Consider the following 26,132-nt stretch of genomic DNA (forward strand, 5'->3'; position numbering starts at 1 on the left):
GACAAGGATGGGGCACATTACTACAGGGCACAAGGATAGGGCACATTACTACAGGTCACAAGGATGGGGCAGATTACTTCAGAGCACATGGATGGGCCACAAGGGTGGGCACATTACTACAGGGCACAAGGATGGTGCACAAGAATGGGCACATTACTACAGGAGACAACATGAGCACTTTACTACAGGGCACAAGGATGGGTCACATTACCTTTTATTGGTATCTATTTTTATTTTTGAAATTTACCAGTAGCTGCTGCATTACCCACCCTAGTCTTTTATACTCGAGTCAATACGTTTTCCCAGTTTTTTGTGGTAAAATTAGATGCCTCAGCTTATATTCAGGTCTGCTTATACTCAAGTATATATGGTAAATAAAAATTCAATTGAAAAGAAAAGCAAAATCTTCTTTTAAACATTTAATACAATTATCCATCCCTAATAGACATAGCCAGTGTGAATAATATTCTCTATTATCTATCGTACTAATGGACTCAGTGTGTGTCTGAGATGTCTGAGATACGTCTTGGTAGACAGTACTTAGCATTCACTAATTTAACTCTTCATGTCGAAGGCAGATGAAAAGGAAGACAAAGGCATCAAATGCCCTGCAGTGTCCACCATTAAATCTACACTAATACTGATATTACAGCAGGGAATATGGGGTTATTTGGGCATAATGCAGATATAAAAGATGTGCTCTAATTCTACTATTGTTCTCATTTATTATAGCTTATTTTTCTTGTAAAGAAAACAACACATAGAGACTTACCATAGGGTTTATCTATACGCCTTGAAAGCACCATTATGACAAAGGCACTTTTTATAGACCCAAAGAGTCATGTTGAATATCTGCTTTCAGAAAATATATTGATATTGTGTGAAAATTGTCTTGGCAGTAAAAGGGTAAAGGATTTTGAGCGCTAATTGTCATTTGGGCATTCTAAGCATCTGTCCGAATGATAATGACACTTATTAAGCAGAGGACGCAGAAATCTGTCCAAATAATGGGCATTATTAGTCTGGGAGTCGAAGACCAAATCCGATGTAATTGAAGTGAAGCCCTGGAAATAACTGAGATTAGGAAGATATGAGATGCTATAGAAAATCTTACAAGACATACAGTATGATGATATGTTGGGGACTATATGCTTCAGGTGGGGACAGCTTTAAGGAAGTTGATGGAGCTAGTTTTTGCAGTCCAGCACTAATAGACTTAGGTATATTGAGACCCCTCTACCGATATGAGACAAGATGCCGCAGTTTAGTAAAAAGGGGAGGGGGCCTATTTGTATTCTGCAGCACATAGGATTCATGCTGCTCTCAGCAGTAATGAAGCACTGGGGGAGGGATGAGGTACAGTATAGAACACAAGGGCTAGATGCCTCGCCGCTGTCCATGGTGCTGAAGGTTAATGCTTGCGTCTGAGATTCTGCTGCAAGTGGACGCAAAGGGTAAGCATCTCTCTGCAATGTCCAGCAAGCACACATGCCAAGAAGGGGGTGTAAAGACGGTGATAGTATAGTGTGTGGCTGATCTCATGCCATAGTCAACCTGAAGGTGACCTTGATTAGTGACACTGTAATCTGCTTACCTGCCTAGTGCTAGCTCTCATCAGCTATGGAGCATTACCTCCAACATAAGCTCAGTGGAGCTTTGTTATCACGCCAGGACATAGGGAATGGCCAAGCAGCCTGTTGTTTTGTGGATGTTGTGGGTTTTTTGGATGTTTTTTTTGAGCCGGACATGTCTGCTTACAGGGAACAATAGACTGTAACTGTGTACGAAATACTAACCATAGGTTTAATGCCCCTTAAAGAATGTTGTATACAATTGTTTCTCAGTCCTATTTCTTTTTACAAAGATATTACTTGTGAATTTCCGGTCAATTTTTTTTACTTTGTCCTTCCAGATCTCAGGATGAGAATGCCACTACTCTTCATAATGCTAAGGTAATAGCGGCTCATGGCATTGATGGACGTGCTTGTATGACCATGGTGCAGACCGTGCAGGTGGCAATATTGGGGGCACCTGGAGTTGGAAAGACCTCCATCATCCGGCAGTTTGTAGCCCAGGAGTTTCAGGAGGAATACACTCCAACAGAGAGCAGGCAACTGTACCGAGCCTCTGCTGTTCTAAGCGAGAGGTTGTATGAGCTCCTAATCCTGGACCTACCAAACCTGCCCAGATACCCCGGCTCTGCAGGACAGGTGAGAATGGCTGTGCACTGGACTGTGCCACAATTTCATGAAATTGCTTTTTTTCTCCTTATGATCTAATTACAAACATCGTTACTTTTACGTAATTATTTCCTCTAATGTTCTCCTGCTGTGACTTATATGGTTTTTATTACTGTTCTGTTGGTATGCAGCGCACATAATACATTTACATTGGTAACATCTGTCTTCGGTGACCATATGTTATACATTATTCGGCTTTTTTTGGTTTAATAATAGATCGACAAAAAATATAATTCAATATGCAAGACCAGGACTGTGAATGTTTAATAAAAAAATAAAACAAATGTATTAATTCATACAAAAAACTACTCACATGGACAGAAAAATACAATTATATTTAGTCCCAAAAAAAAATATGGCAGACAAAGCATTGTGCGTGACACGTCTGGTGGCGTCTTCTCTGAATATCTGGCCCTTTACATGTGCTGCGCCTGGTCAGGGGAGTTACTTCTTGATTGTTTTCTCACTTATGTGAACTGACCATACTTATGCATTTATTGTAGAGCTTTACATTTACATGTGTTTAGCAGCAGCCTCATGTCACCGGGAATATACTTATTGGTATTAGGTTACCCACCATCTATTTTTCCCCCTTTTTATGCAGACTTGTATTTAATTGTATTTTAGTCATATTTGCGTATTTTTTTGAATGAATAAAAATATAAAATTTAATGATTATTCTGGTCTTGTACATTTCATGCTTATGGTCTTAAGGGATTTTTAATTTATACTGCTTTAAATGTATGTCAAATTGTACAATGTGCAGAAAAAAGCTTCACTGATTCAACCAGTATCATACCTTATGTACATGCCTTTATTACTTATTTGTGGGGTGCAGACCCACAATAGGGTGACTTTGGGCTGTACTATACCTCTGTGTACCTCCAGTTTTACACCAAGAAACACACGTATTATTATTATTACTATTATTATTACGAATGAGTACATGGGATATTATGCAGGTACTCTTCCTAAGGCCTCCTTCACACATCCCTGTCTCCAGTACATGTGACATCTGTTTTCACACATATCGGGGAGATGGGCACACGTAGATCCATTAAAATCAACGGGCTTCCGCACAGTCCATATTTTGACACGGATAAGGTTCCTGTGTGGAGTGTGTGTCTGTGTGCTCCACAAGGTGACATGTCAGTTTTCTAAAGGCAGCACGGGTATCACAAGGCCCGCACACTGATATTATCTGTGTGATATCAGTGTGACATGTCCCAGGTAAAACACCTGTCCCTTAAAAAAATTATTTTTATACTTACCCGTCTCTGGCGCTGCTGTTGCTTCCAGTCCTGCACATTATGCTCATGTATATTTACTGCACTGACCACAGACCCAAAAGTAACAGCAAGACAGGAGACAGCAGCGCCGGGGACAGGTAAGTATACCAGCACATGCTGTCTTTGTGCTAGTCGGATGTTACATGGATAGCGCACAACAGCCCATGTAGAGCACACGGGCACACGGATGGCCTTACTTTCCTTCCCCACGGACTGTCACACACGTGTGTTTAATGCACGGATGTGTGAAAGAGGCCTAAAAGCAATGCGTCTAGAGGGGAATGCAGTGTCGTACAGAACTCAATACTATGACACATGAAGTTCCAAACAGTTCCGTAATTCAGACACGTATTGACTCTTTGCGCTACCATACAGGCTCTGTTGATTTTAGCTTCAGTGTGCATATTAAAAAACAATTACACAACAAAACATAAAATGGTTCATAATCATAACACTCATACAAATAAACAGAAAAATGCTGGACTACTTCCTCATATGACATTACTGCACATTTATGTACATGCCAGTGGGAGGACTGGAGGGGCTGGGTGGAAATACTTGACTGTAAATGAATATTAATGGAGCATGGAAATATAAATAACAGCCTGTCACTACCGCTTGCCATGGAAAAACAAAATACTTCTAGCTGTAATATTTATTTTTCCTTCCTTCCTTTTTTTTTCTAGGAGTGGTTGGATCCTCAATTTCGGGGTCTTCGGAATAGCAGAGTCTTCATTCTGGTCTTTGATATCTGTAGCCCTGAGAGTTTCCACCATGTGAAGCAGTTAAGGCAACAGATCATTGACAGGTCAGAATCACACTACAAATCACAATTATGTTATGATCAAATATGGCAAACTCTGGTAATGAATATATAAATACAGACACATATATATATATGTACAGCCTTACGCCAAAAATGTTTAAAATTCCTGCTGGGGCTTATTTTCGGGGAACCATAGTATCTATATACAGTGTATATATATATATATATATATATATATATATATATATATATATATATATATATACACACTTGCATACAGTACATATATGCATATCTTAATTAAATCCACGCCTTACTTTGGTTTAAATAAGCATCAAGAGAATGAAATAGGGAACTATTTTATATGGAATTTCCTAACGATTGATCCTACTTTACTCTTTTCTGGAAATATTGCTGGTGTTATTGCTGCTTGTTTCCAATGTAGTTGCTTCTTATGTATGGAGGTGCAGTATTACAAGCAGCCCATTGAAATGTATTAGATGTATCACTAAGTACTGTATGTCAGAATGGGAGCCAGGGAAGCACATGGAAAGATGCTGTCCAGATAGGATACCTGATTTATGTCATACCTCCACACCACGCTACTATATATGGAAAAAGCAAAGCAACCATGACGTCACACTCACATTGCTGCTTTTGTTGCCCAGACACAGCTTTTCCAAAATGTAGACTGAACTTTCAGTAGGATGGATTAAATATGGTCATAGATTAGTCCATTTTTCCCCAACTATCTCTGATCTCTACAACCATGGGACTTAAGACTGAGAAAAATGGAAAGCAAATCCTCAATCTGGTAAAACGTATCCTTTATTGCTATATTAAAAATAGAAGACACACATCTCCATATTGTCCACAAACATATAAATCTTATCCCCTTCTCATTCTCTATAGGATATGACTAATCTCTATTAATAGAAAAAATCTAGAAACACAGGGAAGTGACTAGTGAGGCCCAATATGCACTTAATAAACTTAATGCTGGTCTTTTTACATTTCCATTCACTGGACAGTTTATATCCATAATTATGCTCTTGATATCTTTGTTTCAACACATTTCTTCAGCCCTGTGAATAAATATTATTGTATATGGATATGATGTCAATATCCCGTCCACCATAGCAGGAGACACAAAGGGATATTAAAATTCCCCACTCTATCTATACTACAAGCTACGGCTAGTTTTCAGTGTCCACCTTCTATCAGGGCTATAAGAGCGCCCCAGATTATAAACCAGCCTTTATTCTTTGTACTATTCACAGGCAGTAATCCTCAACTTAACTCCTTACCACTCCTCCACATAGCGTGGCACCCACCATCAGTGTTCTGTGCTTACACACCCCTAATAATTTACCAAGGTAGATACTGTACTTATTACAGCATGGGATAGAAGTGCCTAATGAATGGGATGAGACTGGTACCATGTTTCCCCAAAAATATGACAGGGTCTTATAGTTTTGTGGCGCCCCAGGACCTGGTCGCCACAACAGCATTGCCCTCCCAAAGGGTTAATGCTGAGCCTGGAGGTAATTGGGAGGTCTATTGGCCAGTAAGTTTAACATCCAACGCAGTTCTCCCTCCGGCCAGCAGGGGGAGCTCTGAACCTGGAATTCCAGGGAGCATTCCTTAAGTCTGACCTGAGGGAGGAAGTAGTGTTCAGTCTGTAGAGAGAAGTGATAGCAAGCAGACGCAGAGTGTGCTGTCCTGTGGATCTGGGGCCTAGAGCTGGAGCAGCTTGGCCCAGGGAAGCAGGAGTAGCAGAGAGGCACAGAAGAGACTCGGACATCGGAGTCTGTGGCCACCAGGGCCTAAAATACTTCCTGGTAGCCGAATCCGAAGGGCAGGAGAGCTGCAAGCACCTGGCCCATAAACAGCCCGAAGGTACAGCTGCATCATCAGGGCCTGGTGTGGACTCCAGCAGAGAAGCACCAGAGAGGGCCTGCGCAGCCTACCACAGAGGGAAAGGGACGTACCACCGGTCCCAGCAGCAAGAGGGCCATCGCTAAATCCAGAGAGCAGGGTCCTATAATAGTAAAGAAAAGAACAGGAGTAGGCGTCATACTCAGCTGGCCAAAAAGATCACCCCAAGTACTTCCAGGCCGACCGTATCCCCTTCACCACCTGTGACGGTCTCCCAGGACTGGACTGTTCTTAAAGTAAAAGAGGAGAAGGTAGAGAGACTGTTGTTTGTGCCTGTTTCTTTCATCGCCTGTCGGCCCTGCACCGTGTTATCCACCCAACACCATAGACTTTCACGAGCGCCAACAGTGTCCCCGGGGCACCGCTCCACCTGTGGGGAGCAGTACCACCATTGCTGCCATATCATCACCCCGGAGGCCTCACACAGCAGCGGCGGCTTAATAGCCGCAAACCACAGGTGGCGTCACGAAACAAATACTTTAATTGCTCCCAAGTCACCAGCCATATTTAAACTGACACCCACCAGGGCCACGGAGTCGGGCCCCACCACCACTGACAACCCCCGAACTGGTCCGGCCCGGCACCGGGTGTCCCATAGCCCTGGGGTGGGCGAGTCAACTTTTGGCATCATGAACAGGATTTCGTGCCCAGCGCCCACCGGGTACTGTGCGCCTTTGAAAAGACTGTGTGTTTACTGTTTGAAGACTGCCGCCGCCATTAGCTTCGCTGAGTGCAGGAAGAAGGGGGGCGTGCCCGAAAAAGAGCGCGAAGGGAGCGCGCCATCAGAGCGGAGGGTCGTTAACCCCGCGCTACCGGGAAGAGATTGTAAAAAGAAAGCGGAGCCTGGTAAGGTTCACTAAGGGGGAGGAAGATGTCCGACACCGAGGGAGAGCCGGTGGCTGTAGTAGTTCAAGACGCAGCAGCACCGGCTGATGTAATCCCAGTCGCCGTCGCCCCAGCCCCCACGGTAGCGCCGGTAATGCCGATCACAATGCCGTACATCCCGGGAGCAGAATGGCTGCCGCAGTACTCCGGGGAGTCACATACCCTGAGCGACTTCAGAGAAAGGCTGCACAGCTTGTTCCGGGTGTATCCGCTGACTGAGAGCCAAAAGGTGGGCATATTAATGGGGCAGCTAGCCGGCGCGGCCCAGCGTGAAGTCCTGGCCTGATACAGATAAAGGGACAGCAACCCAGATACTGGCCAAGTTAAAGAGTACTTTCGACACCCGCACCGCAGCAGAAATAAAGATGAGATTCTTTGGGTGCAAACAACGGGCCACAGACAGCATAAGGGACTATGCCTTAAACTTGCAGGAGGCCCTGAAAGCAATTAAACAGGTGGACCCAGAGAGTGTACGTGAAGAAGACAAACTCCTAACTGAGCAGTTCATAGAAGGGCTCCTGTCAGATGCCCACAGGACCCAGCTGCGTATCATGGTCCTGCAGAACCCTGCTCTGGACTTTGCAAAGTTTAAGGACCAGGCCATCCGGGTACTGAGGGAATCTACACCGAATGACCCAGTACCCCTCCGGCCTCTTGCTATCACGTACCCCGGGGTGGTGCCTGCAACACGAGCCGCTGCAGGGGCTGAGGCGCAGTCCCTGGATAAGGATCCCGCTGCAGAGCTCAGACAGCAGGTCCAGGAGCTGACCAAGACTGTAGCTGCCCTTGCCAAGACCGTGCAGTCTCTACAAGTGACCCCATCACCTGCAAGAATCGAGTTGGCCTCCAACCCAGATGACGTCCCATGGATGCGACAGAGGAGGATTCCGCCGACCCGAGGAAAATACACAGACCGGTATGATTCAACGGGACAACCGATCTGCCGCCGCTGCAGCCAGGCGGGCCATATGGCAAGACACTGTCCTTTAAATGGGCCGAGCCTGGGGCCAGGAGCCGACCCCCAGGTGTAAGGAAGCCCGGCTCAACCCCCTGTCGCAGCAAGTATGTGGGAGGACGCCCGGTCCTTCCTATTGTGCTGGATTGGATCCCTTTGAATGCCCTCCTGTATACGGGGTCCCAGGTAACAACCATCCCTTATAAACTGTACAAAAGATATTGGGCTGATTCAGACATTGACCCTGGCCCAGATGATGATTTAACAATTGTGGCCAGTAATGGTCAGCCCTTGCCTCAAATTGGGTATAAAGAAGTAACCATTAAAGTGGGGCGGGTAGAATTGCCATGTCAGGGAAAGATAATTGTAGATATTGATCGCAAAGATTCTGACCCACTGCTAACCATTGGTACAAATGTGATAGAAAATTGTATTGCCGAAGTGATAATTTTGTTGCAACAGGCGTCTGAAACTGCCAGCTCCGGGCAGCAGCGTGCCCTACAGAGGGAAATCCAAGCCCTGATGAGGAGGCAGCAGGTAGAGCTGGCCGGAGGAGAAATTGGCAGTGTGAGGGTAAGTGACCCCCTCCCCATTGCAATACCCCCAAGAAGTGAAATGTTGATATGGTGTCGGGCAGCAATAGGCCTCAAGGGTCAGGATTACCAGGCCTTGGTAGAACCGGTGTATTCAGACAGTAGGCCTGGAGTCCTGATAGCCAGAGGGGTAGCAGACGTCCGCAAGGGAAGAGTGACCGTCCGTGTCCTGAATTGTGGGGAGGAGGAAGCCAAATTGCCCCGGTACGCCACTGTAGCAAAACTGTACACTGTCAGTAACAATACCATCAAAGCAGTGGAACCCTTCATCCCGTCCGACCAGGCGGAAGACAATGGCTCCAAAGGACAGCTGGAAGACTGGTGCCAAAAATTACATGTGGGCACCGACTCCACCCCCTCACACCAAAAGCATGGGGTTTACCGGGTGGTACAGGAGTATGAGCGGGTCTTCAGCAAACACCCCCTAGATTTTGGGCAGGTAAAAGGGGCTAAACATCAAATCCCCACGGGTGATCATCATCCCATTAAAGAGAGATACCTCCCTGTACCCCCAGCACAGTATCAGCGTGCCAAAGAAATGTTATGGGAAATGAAGGAGGCTGGGGTTATCAGAGATAGCTGTAGCCTTTGGGCAGCTCCACTAGTGCTCGTAAAGAAAAAAGATGGTACAATGAGAATGTGCATAGATTACAGACAAATTAACCTCATTACACATAAAGATGCTTATCCACTACCCAGAATAGAAGAGTCACTAACGGCCTTAAAATCAGCTAATTATTTCTCCACCCTGGATCTCACCAGTGGGTATTGGCAGGTTCCCGTGGCAGAGGCGGACAAAGAGAAGACTGCATTCACGACACCAATGGGTTTCTGCGAGTTCAATTGTATGCCGTTCGGGCTCTGCAATGCCCCAGGGACATTTCAGAGATTGATGGAGTGCTGCTTGGGCCATCACAACTTTGAAACCGTGCTATTGTACCTGGATGACGTCATAGTCTACTACAAGACCTACGAAGATCACCTGAGGCACTTAGCAGAAGTGTTTGAGTCCCTGTCGGAGTATGGCCTGAAGATAAAGTCGTCAAAATGTCACCTCTTGAAGCCAAAGGTACAGTACCTGGGTCATGTGGTCAGCGCAGAAGGTGTGGCACCTGATCCGGAGAAAGTCACCGTAATCAAGGACTGGCCAAGACCCACCACGGTAAAGGAGGTGCAGCAGTTCCTTGGGCTGGTGGGCTACTACCGAAGGTTCATTGATCGTTTCACAAAGATAGCAGCGCCTCTTAAAGATCTCCTGGTGGGCCAGCCAAAGCAGGCTAAGAAGCAGAGCCCTCCATTTGAATGGAACAGCCAAATAGAAACATCTCTTGTCCGGCTGAAAGGGGCTCTCACGGGAGAAGAAATTCTGGCCTACCCTGACTACAGCCAGCCATTTGTACTGTATACAGACGCCATCAACGTGGGACTGGGAGCAGTTCTGTCCCAGGTGCAGGGAGGCAGAGAGAAGGTGATAGCTTACGCCAGTAGGAAGCTTCGGCCCACAGAAAGGAATCCAGAAAACTACAGTTCCTTCAAGCTGGAGTTCCTCGCTATTGTTTGGGCAGTGACTGAACGCTTCAAGCACTATCTGGCATCGGCCAAGTTCACCATCTTCACGGACAACAATCCGTTGACACATCTGGCAACAGCCAAGTTAGGTGCGTTGGAACAGCGATGGATGGCCCGGCTGTCTAACTTTGACTTTACCATCAAGTACCGGGCTGGCAAGAAGAATAACAATGCTGATGCGCTGTCCAGAATGCCTCACTTACCCGAGTCTGGAGAAGACCTGGATGAACTCGAAGAGATAGAGTTACCGGCTTTCCATAACCAAGGTGTTTCCCAGTGTGAGCATGCTGTAGGAGTGAAGCGCTCGAGCCAGCACGAGGTCTCGGTCAACCCATTACTCCACCATAATTGGGAAGAGACACAGAACGGTGACCCGGCCGTGCGATTGGTCAAAGAAAAGCTAGCACAAGCTGAGACCCATCTCGGTCCAGATGCTCCACAAGAAGCCCAGCAGTTGTGGAAGGAGAGGGGACGACTGTTCACCTACCAAGGCAAGCTCTGCAAGAGATATGTCAACTGGCGAACGAATGAACTCGTCTGGCAGATAGTGGTCCCACAGAGGGATGCTCCAATGGCCCTAGCAGCTTACCATGATAAAGCAGGACACTTCGGGTGGAAGAAGTTGGAGACCCTACTCCGCGATCGGTTCTACTGGGTGCACATGAGAAAGACGATCGAGAAGTGGTGCCGAGACTGTGGTCCGTGTAACCTGAGGCGGAAGGATGATGCCAGCCAGAGGTCTCCCCTACAGCCAATTGTCACGAAGCAGCCCCTGGAGTTGGTGGCCTTGGACCACGTGACGTTAACACCAAGCCGGTCAGGCTATGTGTACGCCCTCACCATTGTGGACCATTACTCTCGTTTCCTGGTAGTAGTGCCTGTGAAGGACCAGACAGCCAGAACAGCAGCTAGAGCATTCCAGGCATACTTTTGTCGGCCTCACGGTTATCCGGAAAGGGTACTGACTGATCAAGGTCCTGCATTCGAGGCCGAAGTGTTCCAAGAGTTCTGTAACATGTACGGCTGTAAGAAAATCCGAACAACACCATACCACCCCCAAACCAATGGATTGTGCGAGAAGATGAACCATGTGGTTATTGATATGCTGAAGACTCTACCTCTGGAAGAAAGAAACCAATGGCCAGAGAAGTTACCAGATCTGGTAGACCTGTACAACCATATCCCAGTAAATTCGAACAACTGCAGCCCTGCTTACCTGATGCGAGCAAGACCTGGCAAGTTACCTGTAGACTTTGAGATGGGGACTGTGTCACCTGAAGCGGTTCAGGAGATAGAAGATTGGGATACAGAGCGACAACAGCAGTACCGCAAAGTCCAGGAATGCGTAGAAAGGAGCCTGTCCCAAGCAAGAACGAGACAAGAGCAGAACTACAATCAAACAGCCCCAGCAACTCCCTTAGCACCTGGAGAACAGGTCCTCAAGAAAAAGCGGAGGGCGCATAAATTAGATGATCAGTGGGAGAATGAACCCTACACCATTATTCCCTCCAACTTTGACAATAGTAAGGTATGCCTCATAAGCAAAGATGAAGGCAAGACCTATCAAGCAGTTTCTCGAGACCGCCTGAAAGCGTGCCCTGAACGGTGCAGAATCCAAAAAGAAGTAGAAGAAGTACAAGAAAGTCCCCAAAGTCAAGAAAAAGAGGAAGAGATGATCCAAACAATCCTTGGAAAATTCCCCAAAACTTGGACCCGAATAAACAATGCCATAGTGGTACCAGTCTTGACGTTCCCGCAGTTGGTCGAGCCAGAAACAGAAGAGGTTCCAGATCCACCTAAAGAACCGTCCGCTCCAACACAAGATGACACGCCAGCAGTAGAACAGGAGGCTCAACCCCCTGCCAGTGGTGAACCTGCCGTACCCTTGGCGAATCTGAGACCCCGTAGGCAACCAACATGCATCCCTGTCAGGGTTAGGCCTACCAATAACACGGGGGGGGGAAGACACTCCAAGTAGTCAGGGACAAACCCCAGAGCTACGCCGGTCCCAACGCAGCACTCGGGGACAGCCCCCTCCAAGGTATAGAACATAGAAAGTAAAATACCTAACAGAGTGTAAATAGTTATGTGAAAATGTCTTGTATGTAATGTTTTGTTTTAGGTGGTTAAGTAAACGGACAATTGGGCCACTGGACTATGGGTGGCCAACACTCTAATTGTACATAGTTAGCACCAGTGTGCTCAACACCCCTGAAGAAAAACCCATCCGGCGTGCATAGAGTGGGGTCATCAATGCTCTGATGCACGCCCAGAGCCTACGTTGGGGGTTTGATCGTGGCGGGTCCCCCATGGAGCAGTGTAATGAACACCCGGCAGGGAGCCACACTGGACTCTTATAGTAGTGTTTAAGTTTGTAACGTTTAAGTAATGCGCCTCCCATAATGGGATGAAATGTTCTAACATGTTATGTTTGTTTCTACAGTCCGGGAGTACTGAATTTAACTAAGGGGGAGTGTGGCGCCCGAGGACCTGGTCCCACAACAGCATTGCCCTCCCAAAGGCTTAATGCTGAGCCTGGAGGTAATTGGGAGGTCTATTGGCCAGTAAGTTTAACATCCAACGCAGTTCTCCCTCAGACCAGCAGGGGGAGCTCTGAACCTGGAATTCCAGGGAGCATTCCTTAAGTCTGACCTGAGGGAGGAAGTAGTGTTCAGTCTGTAGAGAGAAGTGATAGCAAGCAGACGCAGAGTGTGCTGTCCTGTGGATCTGGGGCCTAGAGCTGGAGCAGCTTGGCCCAGGGAAGCAGGAGTAGCAGAGAGGCACAGAAGAGACTCGGACATCGGAGTCTGTGGCCACCAGGGCCTAAAATACTTCCTGGTAGCCGAATCCGAAGGGCAGGAGAGCTGCAGCACCTGGCCCATAAACAGCCCGAAGGTACAGCTACATCATCAGGGCCCGGTGTGGACTCCAGCAGAGAAGCACCAGAGAGGGCCTGCGCAGCCTACCACAGAGGGAAAGGGACGTACCACCGGTCCCAGCAGCAAGAGGGCGATCGCTAAATCCAGAGAGCAGGGTCCTATAATAGTAAAGAAAAGAACAGGAGTAGGCCTCATACTCAGCTGGCCAAAAAGATCACCCCAAGTACTTCCAGGCCGACCGGATCCCCTTCACCACCTGTGACGGTCTCCCAGGACTGGACTGTTCTTAAAGTAAAAGAGGAGAAGGTAGAGAGACTGTTGTTTGTGCCTGTTTCTTTCATCGCCTGTCGGCCCTGCACCGTGTTATCCACCCAACACCATAGACTTTCACGAGCGCCAACAGTGTCCCCGGGGCACCGCTCCACCTGTGGGGAGCAGTACCACCATTGCTGCCATATCATCACCCCGGAGGCCTCACACAGCAGCGGCGGCTGCACGTCAAGGTAACCTCATTGTACTTTGCCCTACTCTATCCTACTGCCTCTGTGTGGGCTTACATATAGGTTTTTGAAAGCCCAGACAGAGGCAGTAGGATAGAGAAGGACCCAGTACAATGAGGTTGTCGTGACGTGGCTACTGGGCAGGTATTAAGATGGCCATTCTAATATGCTAAACACCTAAAAAAATTCTAGATTGTTATTAGTAGTTTAAAGCTTTGCGATTATAGTGTGCGACTGTTCCTCTTTTTTGTAGATATTATGTATCATGAACAGATACGCACCTGTTCACACTATTCAAAGTGCTGTCAGTCTTACTTTTTTGTTGTATCTAGCTATTGTCTATCCATCTATCTATCCTTTTCTATATCTATTATCTATGTATATATAGATCTATCTAGCTATCTATCATCTATCCATCTATCTATCCAGAGTAGATAAAGTGGGGAATTTTAATATCTCTTTGTGTCTTCTGTTATGGTGGATGGCATATTTATATCCCATCCATATATATTAATATTTGTCTATAGGAGTGACAAATCACGTTGAGATGAAGAGATAAAGTGCATAATTACAGGATGTAAACTGTCCAGTGAATGGTGTAATTAATGAAAGAACAGCACTGAGTTTATTAAGTATATATTGTACCTCCTCGGATTATACTCTAGTTAGTTCCCTGTGATTGGTGAGGGACCACTAAGGGTGGTTTTATGGGATTTTAGGCTATATTTTATTAGTAGAGATTAGTCATATCCTATAAAGAAATAGAAGGAGATATGATTGATATGTTTGTGGAATACATATAGTCTCATGGCGTCTTCTATTTATAATTTAACAATAAAGGTTACGTGTTATGTGTATTTAATCCCTTATTCAGAGAATTTTTGATCTCTCTGGTTTATAGATATTACAATCAAGCATTGGTGATTTCAAAGTAATGTACAGTATATGGTCCAGTCAATCGCTGGACAGGGGCTTATCCCCTTTATAAATAGACATGAGCAGCCATTCTGGTAATAATACACAGTTGAAAAATATCAAATAATCACGTTAAAAGAAAATATATTATTTATTACGTAATTATAGTGTAGAAGGACGGTGGCACTCTGCCCAATTGGAGTGCATAAGTAGTAGGCCATCCTATATCAGCATGTAATCATTTTATCTAAATAATGTTTAGAGAGTTTAGTATAATCTAGGTAACCCTATATTATATATATATATATATATATATATATATATATATATATATATATATATCCACACAATGTATATATATATGACAGTCTTATATCAGGTAACAATCACTATGGAGGATCGTCAGATGCCTATGTGATGGGTGCTCACCCTTCATCTTCCGATCCTCCAGGTGGGATCTTAACTTGAAATAACCTTTTTGTTTCTTTCTGTTATTGAGAAGGTAGGGCAAAAAATGTCACACTTTATACCAGTATAGTGGATTGCTTACAATACACTAAATTTTCTAAAAATCTCTATGCAGCATCAGGAATGTCTAAAGCCTGCTTTACACCTTACGATCCAGCATACGATATCGTATGCGATCGTAGCCGCCTCCATCGTATGTGCGGCATGTTCAATTTGTTGAATGTGCCGCACATACGAGTAACCCCCCGTCACACGTACTTACCCGTCCATACGACCTCGATGTGGGCGGCGAACGTCCACTTCCTGGAGTGGGTGGGACGTTCGGCGTCACATCGAAGTCACGCGGCAGCCGGCCAATAGAAGTGGAGGGGCGGAGATGAACGTGGCGTAAACATCCCGCCCACTTTCTTCCTTCCGTATTACCGGCCGGGAGCCGCAGGATGCAGGTAAGATCTGTTCATCGTTCCTGGGGTGTCACACACTGCGATGTGCGCTACCCCGGGTACGATGAACAACCTGACGTTCAATTCATGAGGAATGAACGACGTGCGTCCGATGAACGTTTTCCGGTTCAATCGCAATCGCACGTAGCTGTTACACACTGCAATGTACCTTACGACGCCGGATGTGCGTCACTTACGACGTGACCCCGCCGACACATTGTAAGATACATTGCAGCGTGTAAAGCGGGCTTAAGTCTTTGAATACATATGATATAATTATAGTCATTTGGCCAAACACTTAAAAATGGAAAAAAAATTATGGCATTGATAGATTTATTTTACTGGAAATCTGGCACAATATTCTAAGGGACTGTTCACATATATTTGCTTCTCATGCTTCTGTGTCAGGTGTAAATTTATGACAAAACCAACACCAAGCAGGTGAATTGTCATCAGTAATGTCAAGTTGGGATGTAAAAAAAAAAATAATAAAAATAAACCCAAACAACTGGCTGGACAAAACATATGTCTGAACGCACCCTATACACTCTACCATTGTTATGAATGACCTGAAACTTAGGATATTGTTTTGGATTTCCAGTACATTTTTGAGCAGTAGCAAAATTGCTATTAGTCACAGACTTCAGCAATAAAGTCTTCTCTTAAGTGTCTACAACTTACCAGAAGTTCTTTGTCTCAAAGAATGTATTTGGTCGGAATGTTGTGTAACGTAAATTCTTACTGGTGTGTATGAGAAATTAATTCACACTCATATTTCTATGTAGCACCAGCAAAACTCCACTTATTGTAGTGGTTGGAAATAAGAGAGACCAGCAGAAGCATCGCTTTGCACCACGCCATGTCCTATCAATTCTGGTAAAGAAGAGCTGGAAATGTGGGTACTTGGAATGTTCCGCCCAGAACAACTGGCACATCCTGTTACTTTTCAAGGAACTCCTCATCAGCACCACAACCAGAAGCAGGAGCCACACACCTAGCATCTGCCTGCAGGGTGCGCTTCACAGAGAGCGATGCAGTGTAATGTAAGACACTAATGTGTAAGGTACAGTCGCTACCTATAAGGAAGGGTCAATAACACACAGACGTCCTCAAATGCAGAACCTGTCCCAGAGTGACCTTGTTGTCAAAGCAGTCGATTAGACAAGGCCATCACTGCCTGATGAGTTACCCCCTGCATCCAGCAGAGCTGCATTACATCAGGCAGAACTACACTCACATAGACATTACTATGCCTGGTACTGCAGGCAAGGATCATTCACTCTTCATTCTGTTGATTAGTGGTATTATTGTAAAAGACAGGTTATCAATGCTATAGTCCACAAAAACCTTTAAGTAATACCTTTCACTTGCTTAGAAAATAAAAAAAAATAACTTAAAGAGGTTGTCCACTACTATAACATTGATGACCTATCCTTAGGATAGGTCATCAATGTCTGATTGGCTGGAGTCTGACACCCACCACTTCCGGTGTCGGTGCCGGCAGCGGCAGCAGGCAGCCAGAAATACACAGTTTCAGAGATGTCATGTCTTCTGATAGAGGCCACGACCGGGTACTGCACATCTGGTGGCACCAAGAACAACTGGTCAGTGAAGGTGCCAAGTGTCGGTCCCTGGTCAATCAGACATTGATGATCTATCATAAGAATAGACCATCAATGTTAAAGTAGTGGACAACCCCTTTAACTTAACTTGGCCATTCCACTTAACTTGACCATAAACATTACATAAATGTTAGCTGAACTCACCAATTTTTGGGGAATCAGTAAAAAAATAATGAGTCTATTTTATCAAAGTATTTTCTCCAGAACTCTGCCGTAAAATACCTTGAAATGTCACTAAATTGTTGTGCAACTCAAAGTTGTGCAAAAATATTGTGACTTTTGGCGTCTTTACACCACTCCTGGGTCAGCTCCGCCAATGTTTAGAAACGTGTGTGGAACTGGGACAGCATGGGGCAGAACCAAGCATGCCCTACTAATTGTGATAATTTACAACACTAAAATGTTTGGTATTTCTGTCAGTGGCGCATGGTAGCTGAAGGACGCATCAAATTCATTCAAAGACACGTACCTTTTACAAAATTAGGCGCATCTTGCTACAGCACAGAGTTCTTTAAGACTGGCATACAGAACACCAGTTTTCATGAATCAGGCCCTATGAATATAGTGACAGCCCAACCAGCTCCTGTCTTCTTTGGCCTTTCACCATCTCTCTAATAAAATAAAAGTGAGTGCTCAGTCAAGCCTGAAGTTTTATTAAAAGATTTAAGGAGATAGCTCTTGGCCATGGGGTTGTTATTTAAAGCCATGTACAGTGGTCAGATTAGGACCGCCATACATTTCAGGTTGAATAAGGATGTTTGAGAATCAAGTTCAGATTTTGGATCAGTCGTGAGTCTCCTGATCTAAAGTCACCAGCCTCATAATAATACATGAGACTGTTAAGTTCAGGTAAGGAGACGAACGGCCAGTCCAGGAATCACAAACAATCCCTACACAAATTGTGATGCTTGGACATCTGAACTTAGCCTTACGGTGCATTTACACTGGCTAATGGTCAGCATTAAACATCTAAGTCGATTACGCTACTGTTTAATAGACCTTTTAGACAGGTCAACTATACTATTATGCTCATAGAACGATCACTAACCCAATCGTTTTGTGGGCATAGAATACCATTTAGCTAATGAAAGGTATTGCTTAAAGACGGTGGCCACTTTATGAGAATTTTCACAACTGTCACTGGCTCCGATGATTTCCCTGAACCTACTGGTGGAGGGACATGTGACTCAACATTTCTTTGAGCAATTTCCATAGTTAAATACTACACCTGCAATGGTTTCCCATGAGCAGTACTTTTCAATAAGGGCAATTGAGGAACATGGGACATTACATGTCCATCAATCGGTAGCCATGAAGTTTGTCTAGAAGACTTTACTATATAAGGGGCAGCATTTCACAAAGAAGCTCATACGGGCTGCTCTATAAGTGACATATTATTTACAGCATATTTGTGGACATCATCATAAAGTGGTCACCTTCTAACTCCGCATTGCCCTGTCTAAACTACACCAGCAAAGTGAAAAATAATAGACTGGCATTGCTTGCACTGGCTAACAAAGCCACATTTTTTATTGAGACAGCTTTGCTACACGCAAGCCAATGTTGACACGTGGCAATAATCCAAAATTCTCCGCTCAGCCTTATGTTCTATGAGGAATCTATAGTATGTCAAATACAAATATCATCTTGTCAAACCTTATGATAATGGAAAACCTTTGTACAGCAAAAGCAAAAAAATTCTCCTTCACCATCTGTCCTGTCGTACAGCAATAAAGGGCTCCTTCATTATTTCCCTCTTATCACATGCAGTTTATTACTAGGATATTTTAGGCGTTATCATTAAACTCTTGTGGAAAAGGTCTAGATTATATGTATTATACCTCATTTTCTCTAAACATGACTGCATATTTTATCTTGTATACCTGGTGCATTCCCCTTGGAGATGGGAGGGGGATAGAAGGGGTTAATATATGCAGAGCGATATGTTCTCTTTCACCAGTATATATCGGTTTTTCTCTACTACAATTCTTATCACCAGCATTTGAAGTAATAAATATACTGTATAATAAAAACAAACGTGTTATATATTGTATTTATTTTATAGAAAAGTTTCTGGTTTTATTTTTTTTATTCAAATTAATGGTTCCAAAAAGAAAGGTAAAGAGTTCCAGTCAGACAGAAGGATCTAATTTTCTTTTCTCTTTTTTTTTTTTAGACAGATCTAAATGTATAAAATATAAATATGTAATGATGTTACATGGTTTAGTCCAGGGCCGGACTGGGACTAAAATTCAGCCCTGGCATTTGGGGATACGCAGGCCCACTTGTCACTTGGTGAATGTGTAATATCTTTGTGCACTTGTAGGTTGTGTAACACGATCATATAATATGTAGTCACAGCTGCGTCCAGTATTACAGCTCAGGCCTATTTATTGCTCTTAGTAGCAGGACCTGGTGAAGCCGCTATTTTCCTACAGAGCTGGGTCTCGCAGATAATGAAGAGGATGCTGCTCTCCATAGTGCTGCGGCCTCGTCATATAGCTGATGGGCAGGGATACAAAATCAGATCTCCCTGAACTAATATTGATGACCTATTCTACAGATGGGTGATCAGAGAAGCTGTTGTTTTCACTGGTGATAATTTTGGACACATACCACTTAGGGAATATGCAATGGAATGTTTGGGGGAAGATCCCACCATGGAAACTACTATGAAAAATACTGGAATGACCATCTGCATCTACTCGCTGTGCACAGGTTCAGGATTTTGAGCATCTTTTTCCCACTTCCGGTTTCTAAAACCACCAAGTGATTAAAAGAAGTGACCGCTCCATTCTTCTGGTGTTTTCCACTCGGAAAACGTTCTGTATATTACAATGCAGATCAATGGGAAGGCTCGGAAGATGCCGGAATCTACAACTCCCAGCTTGGGACGAGGGCCAGGAACATTATAGGGGCACTAAGAGAGGGCTAGATGTGGTCTGCCCTTGAAAGGGCAGAAGCTTTTGGGGTATCAGGTATTACTAAGATTTCCTAGAGTCATTGTAGGGCCAGCTGGATGCTGTGCGGACCCGTGTGGAGAAAATCCTGTATACCCCAAGCTGCGAGGAATGGGTGAGATCGAGTCTAACTCATTCTAGAATCCTGATTTGAGTGATTTCCTCCTTGAGGATCACCTATGCACTATATGTTTATTATATTGAGTTTTTTTGATAATTTTTTAGGTACTCATTTACGGGACCACTGTCCCTCTTGGAGTAATAATTATCATACTCAATTATTTGTTATGTATGTTGTGTTTTTTTGTTAATTTTGTTATATATTATTGGCTCCTGGATCTGGGCTCCATTTGTCCCATTCAATCCAGAGAGCTATACGTTACCCCTGTGTCTTAATCTAAGATTTTATGTGAATAGATTAAAAGTTATATTTTAGGCTCTTACACATTTGCTATTTTCCCACATACCACTTAGGGAATATGCAATGAAATGTTGGGGAAGATCCCACCATGGAAACTACTATGAAAATTACTGCCCATGAATGACCATCTGCATCTACTCGCTGTGCACAGGTTCAGGATTTTGAGCATCTTTTTCCCACTTCAGGTTTCTAAAACCACCAAGTGATTAAAAGAAGTGACCGCTCCATTCTTCTGGTGTTTTCCACTCGGAAAACGTTCTGTATGTTACAATGCAGATCAATGGGAAGGCTCGGAAGATGCCGGAATCTACAACTCCCAGCTTGTCCTTAACAATGGTAAGGAGATGCTGGGAGTTGTTGTTATCAGACTGCGGACCATACAGGAACCACAATACTGATAAGACGCAGGCAATATCACAAATAATCATTTACATCCAGGTACCTTTATAGGTGACATCTTCTGAGCTGATCCCATCCTTTTTGTCTCCACGCAGTACAGACGCCATGGTGAGGTTCCGTGCCCACTGCTTGTCTCTGAAGGCATCACTATTCTTCAGCAGCACTTCCCCACAAAGCACCTTTAAAAATAAAAGTATCATTATACTGCCCCATAAATGTAAATATCTCCCATGCTGTGCCCCTGAATAAATAATTGCTGTGCTTCCTTCACAAAATATCCCCCCCACACTGCCCTTATCCAAAATACCTACCACACTGCCTCTCTCCTTAATATACCCCCATGCTGCCTCTTTCCATAATGTCCCCATACACAGCTTATCTCTATAATGTCCCCGCCACACTGCTCTCTTTGTAATATACCCCCACACTGCCTCTCTCCATAATGTCTCCCTCATATTGCCCCTTTTTTTATTATTATTATTATTATTATTATTATTATTTATATATTCCCCGAAACTGCTCTTTTGTAATCCCCCCACCCACACACAATACAATGCACCCTCCATTACCCCTCCACCCCACACACAATACAATGCATTCTCCATTACCCCTACACACACACACACACACACACACACTACAATGCACCCTCCATTACTCCTCACCCCACACGCACAATACAATGCACCCCCATTACCCCTACACACACACACACACACACACAAAATACAATGCACCCTCCATTAATCCTCCCCACACATACACACATACACACACACAATCAAAATACAATGCACCCTCCATTAAAACCCCCCAACACACACAATATAACCCTCCCCATAAACAAATACAATGCACCCTCCATTAACCCTACACACCCACACACACACACACACAATACAATGCACCCTCAATTAACCCTCCACACACACACACACAAAATACAATGCACCCTCCATTACTCCCCCCCCCACACACACACAATACAATGCACCCCCCATTACCCCTACACACACACACACACACACACACAAAATACAATGCACCCTCCATTAACCCTACACACACACACACACACACACACACACACACACACTACAATGCACCCTCCATTAACCCTCCACACACAAAATACAATGCACCCTCCATTACCCTCCCCCCCCACACACACACACAATACAATGCACCCCAATTACTCCTACACACACACACACAAAATACAATGCACCCTCCATTAACCCTCCACATACACACACACACACACACACACACACAATACAATGCACCCTCCATTAACCCTCCACACACACACACAATACAATGCACCCTCCATTATCCCTACACACACACACACACAGACACACACACACACACACACTACAATGCACCCTCCTTTAACCCTCCACACACACACACACACACACAATACAATGCACCCTCCATTAACCCTCCACACACACACACACACACACACACACACACACACTACAATGCACCCTCCATTAACCCTCCACACACACACGCACACACACACACACACACACACAATGCAATGCACCCTCCATTAACCCTACACACACACACACACACACACACAAATACAATGCACCCTCCATTAACCCTCCACACACACACACACACACACACAAAATACAATGCACCCTCTATTACCCCACACACACACACACAATATAATGCATCCCCATCACCCCCTACACACACAAATTACACTACCCCATCACTACACACTCCTGCCTCCCCCCTCCCTCGGAATACAGTACTCCTCCTCTGCCTGTCACATAGCTGTATTCCTTCACAAATGTTCCCCGTTATGTGTCCTCAGCCCCTCCCCACTAATCCCCATTAATATCTTCAGCTCCTCCATGGAGCACTTACCGCTGCCTGATGCGTCCAGCGTGGCGCCCGCAGCACTGTGATGACGTCAGCAAGGTGCTGATGTCATCACGTTGTTGCACGTCGGGGGCGGGGCCCAGTCCCGGCGCACTATTCAAATGTATTTACGTCTGAAAGACGTAAATACATTTCAATAGGGAGGAGGAAGCTGCCGTCACCGGCACCGCCACCGCCACGCTCCTCAGCAGCGTGTGCATGCTGTGCACACAGCACACAGCAGGGCTGGCACAGCGCGCTGCCTCCTGGTTCTGCTACAGCTAGTGTGCGCATGGCAGTGCCCGGCTTGCACACTGCTGAGCAAAGCGGCTGTGACAGCAGAGAGCGGCCCATATTTGCCAGACTTGCTCTATGGTCAGTCCAGGCCTGGTTTAGTCTGTATACCTATTGCTTTCTGTGTAAAAAAAAAAATAATACAGTGTTTTTGTTTTCTTTAAGGCTGCTTTACACGGTACGACCAATTGTGCAATTTCACAATCGATCGTACCCGTTCCCATCCTTTTTGTGTCACGGGCAAATCGCTGCCCGTGGCGCACAAAGTCGGTAACCCCCGTCACACGTACTTACCTCCCGTCCGACCTCGCTGTGGGCGGAGAACGTCCACTTCCTGGAGTGGGAGGGACGTTCGGCGTCACAGCGTCGTCACACGGCCGCCGGCCAATAGAAGCGGAGGGGCGGAGATGAGCGGGACGTAAACATCCCGCCCACCTCCTTCCTTCCACATAGCCGGCGAGAGCCGCGGGTCGCAGGTAAGCGATGTTCATCGTTCCCGGGGTGTCACACGGAGCGGCGTGTGCTACCCCGGGAACGATGAACAATTAAATTAAACGATATTATGAAACCTAAAGGCTGCTTTACACCAGACAATCTATCGTGCGATAGATCGTCGGGGTCACGGTTTTTGTGACGCACATCCGGCATCGCTGGCGATGCCGGCCTGTGTGACACCTCCTAGTGACGCAGTATCGCTCACAAATCGTGAGTCGTGTACTGGTCGCTAGGTTCCATAATATCGTTTAATTTAGTTGTTCATTGTTAACGTTGTAGCACACGCCGCTCCGTGTGACACCCCGGGAACGATGAACAGCAGCTCACCTGCGTCACGCGGCCGCCGCCGGCTATGTGAAGGAAGGAGGTTGGCCTGATGTTTACGTCCCGCTCATCTCCGACCCTCCGCTTCCATTGGCTGGCGGCCGTGTGACGTCGCTGTGACGCCGAACGTCCCTCCCACTCCAGGTAGTGGACGTTCGCCGCCCACAGCGTGGTCGCACGAGAGGTAAGTACGTGTGACGGGGGGTTACCGACTTTGTGCGACACAGGCAGCGATTTGCCCGTGACGCAAAAAGGACGGGGGCGGGTACGATCGATTGTGAAATTGCACAATCGGTCGTACCATGTAAAGCAGCCTTAACGAGCAGTACACGACTCACGATTTGTGAGCGATACTGCGTCGCTAGGAGGTGCCACACAGGCCGGCATCGCAAGCGATGCCGGATGTGCGTCACAAAAACCGTGACCCCGACGATCTATCGCACGATAGATCTTCTGGTGTAGAGCAGCCTTTACAGTAGTGGTCCCCAACTTTTCTTCCCTATAGAGCAGTCATGGCGAACCTTTCACAGGCCGAGTGCCCCAACTGTAGCCCTAAACCCAATTTTTTTCCCGAAGTGCCAACCAATCCTTTTATGTAAATAATTGATTTTAACCTTACTTTGCAGTCTTCTCTTCAGCAGGGGGCATCACGCTCATGCGTGCTTACCACACATTGAAGCTCAGCCCCTGCCCTTTCCAGACACAGCAGTTGGATTGATTTTTCCGGAAAAAAAATTGCAGCATATTAGACAGACAGAGATTTTAGCATGAAATGCAATCAGATTTCACCGTTAATCCACATCTACATTTCAAAGCCTTAACATCTTGAAATCCCATGTAGACATACAAGTTGCTACCCTCCCCTTTCATTGTGTAGTTATGTCCCCGCTCCTGGGCCACTTCCTGGTAAACATGTTCCCCATCCTGATATACATTTCCTACATTCTAGCATATTTGTCCCCGTCATGGCCCCATCCTGGTAAATGTAACCCATTCCGCCATGCTCCTCATCCTGGGAAATGTTCCCCCTTCCCGGCGTGTACCTTATTTCTGGTAAATGTCCTCCATCATGGTAAATGTTCCCCAATCCTGGTAAATGTCACCTAGCCTCGTAAATATCCCCCATCCTGGTAAATGTCCCCTATCCTGGTAAATGTCCCCTATCCTTGTAAATGTCCCCCATCCTGGCATGTTCCCCCATGTTGGTAAATGTTCCCTTTCCTGGTAAATGTATCCTGTACTGGCATGTTCCCCCAAGCTGGTAAATGTTCCTCCATCCTGGTAAATGTTCCCCCATCCTGGTAAATGTTCCCCTTCCTGATAAATATACTCCATCCTGTCATGTTCCCCCATTATGGTAAATGTACCCCAAACTGGTAAATGACCCCTTCCTGGTAAATGTCCCCCATCCTGGTAAATGTCCCCCATCCTGGCATGTTCCCCATCCTGGTATATGTACCCCATCCTGGTAAATGTACCCCATTCTGGTAAATGTTCCCCCATCCTAGTAAATATTCCCCCATCCTGGCATGTTCCCCCATCCTGGTAAATGTACCCCATCCTGGTAAATGTCCCCCATGCTGGCATGTTCCCACATCCTGGTAAATGTACCCCTTCCTGGTAAATGTACCCCATCCTGGTATGTTCCCCCATCCTGGTAAATGTTCCCCCATTTTGGTGAATGTACCCCATCCTGGCATGTACCCCCATCCTGGTAAATGTACCCCATCCTGGTAAATGTTCCCCTTCCTGGTAAATGTACCCCATCCCAACATGTTCCCCCATCTTGGTAAATGTTCCCCCCATCCTGGTAAATGTTTCCCTTTCTGGTAAATGCCATCCTGGCATGTTTCCTCATCCTATCGTGTTTCCCCATCCTGGCATGTTCATGTTTCCCCATCTTGGCATGTTCATGTGTGACGCCCTGGACCAGCCAGGTAGTCACAGATAGAGCCCCGCACAACACCAGTCCCCTAACAAGGTGACAGCAGCCAACCCTTAAAAACCTAGTCACCCTTCTCATCGCTTGATGGACACACCAGGTGGCGGAGCCAGGCGGTTGGCCACGCCCACCGAGGAGTTCAGATAGCCCGAGGCGGGAAAAATGTCAGATGAGTTTTGGAAGTGAAGTGGAAGCAGGCCTGCGTAACAGGTCGGCAGCTAACTGACAGGTGCCAGGGTTGGAGCCCGGGCACCTTTGGCTAGGAGGCATATGGAGGCCTCTGCCTGCAGGAGCCGGAAAGATGGCTCGATGGAACCGTGGTGGACCGGGACAGGGTAGTGGCCC

The 26,132-nt window shown here is 45.8% G+C and overlaps 1 protein-coding gene across 1 annotated transcript; it reads left to right on the plus strand.

The window, feature by feature from the left end:
• The first annotated feature begins 1,314 nt into the window (after positions 1-1,314).
• Positions 1,315-19,072, plus strand: RASL10A (RAS like family 10 member A). The gene is made up of 4 exons (XM_075319979.1): positions 1,315-1,454; positions 1,913-2,210; positions 4,216-4,337; positions 16,226-19,072. Exons 2-4 carry the CDS (start codon positions 1,989-1,991, stop codon positions 16,485-16,487), a joined length of 606 nt encoding a protein of 201 aa, XP_075176094.1. The 5' UTR covers positions 1,315-1,454; positions 1,913-1,988; the 3' UTR covers positions 16,488-19,072.
• The last annotated feature ends 7,060 nt before the right edge of the window (positions 19,073-26,132 follow it).

The sequence above is a fragment of the Anomaloglossus baeobatrachus genome, chromosome 1 (genome assembly GCF_048569485.1).
Source record: "Anomaloglossus baeobatrachus isolate aAnoBae1 chromosome 1, aAnoBae1.hap1, whole genome shotgun sequence".
Lineage (NCBI taxonomy): Eukaryota > Metazoa > Chordata > Amphibia > Anura > Aromobatidae > Anomaloglossus > Anomaloglossus baeobatrachus.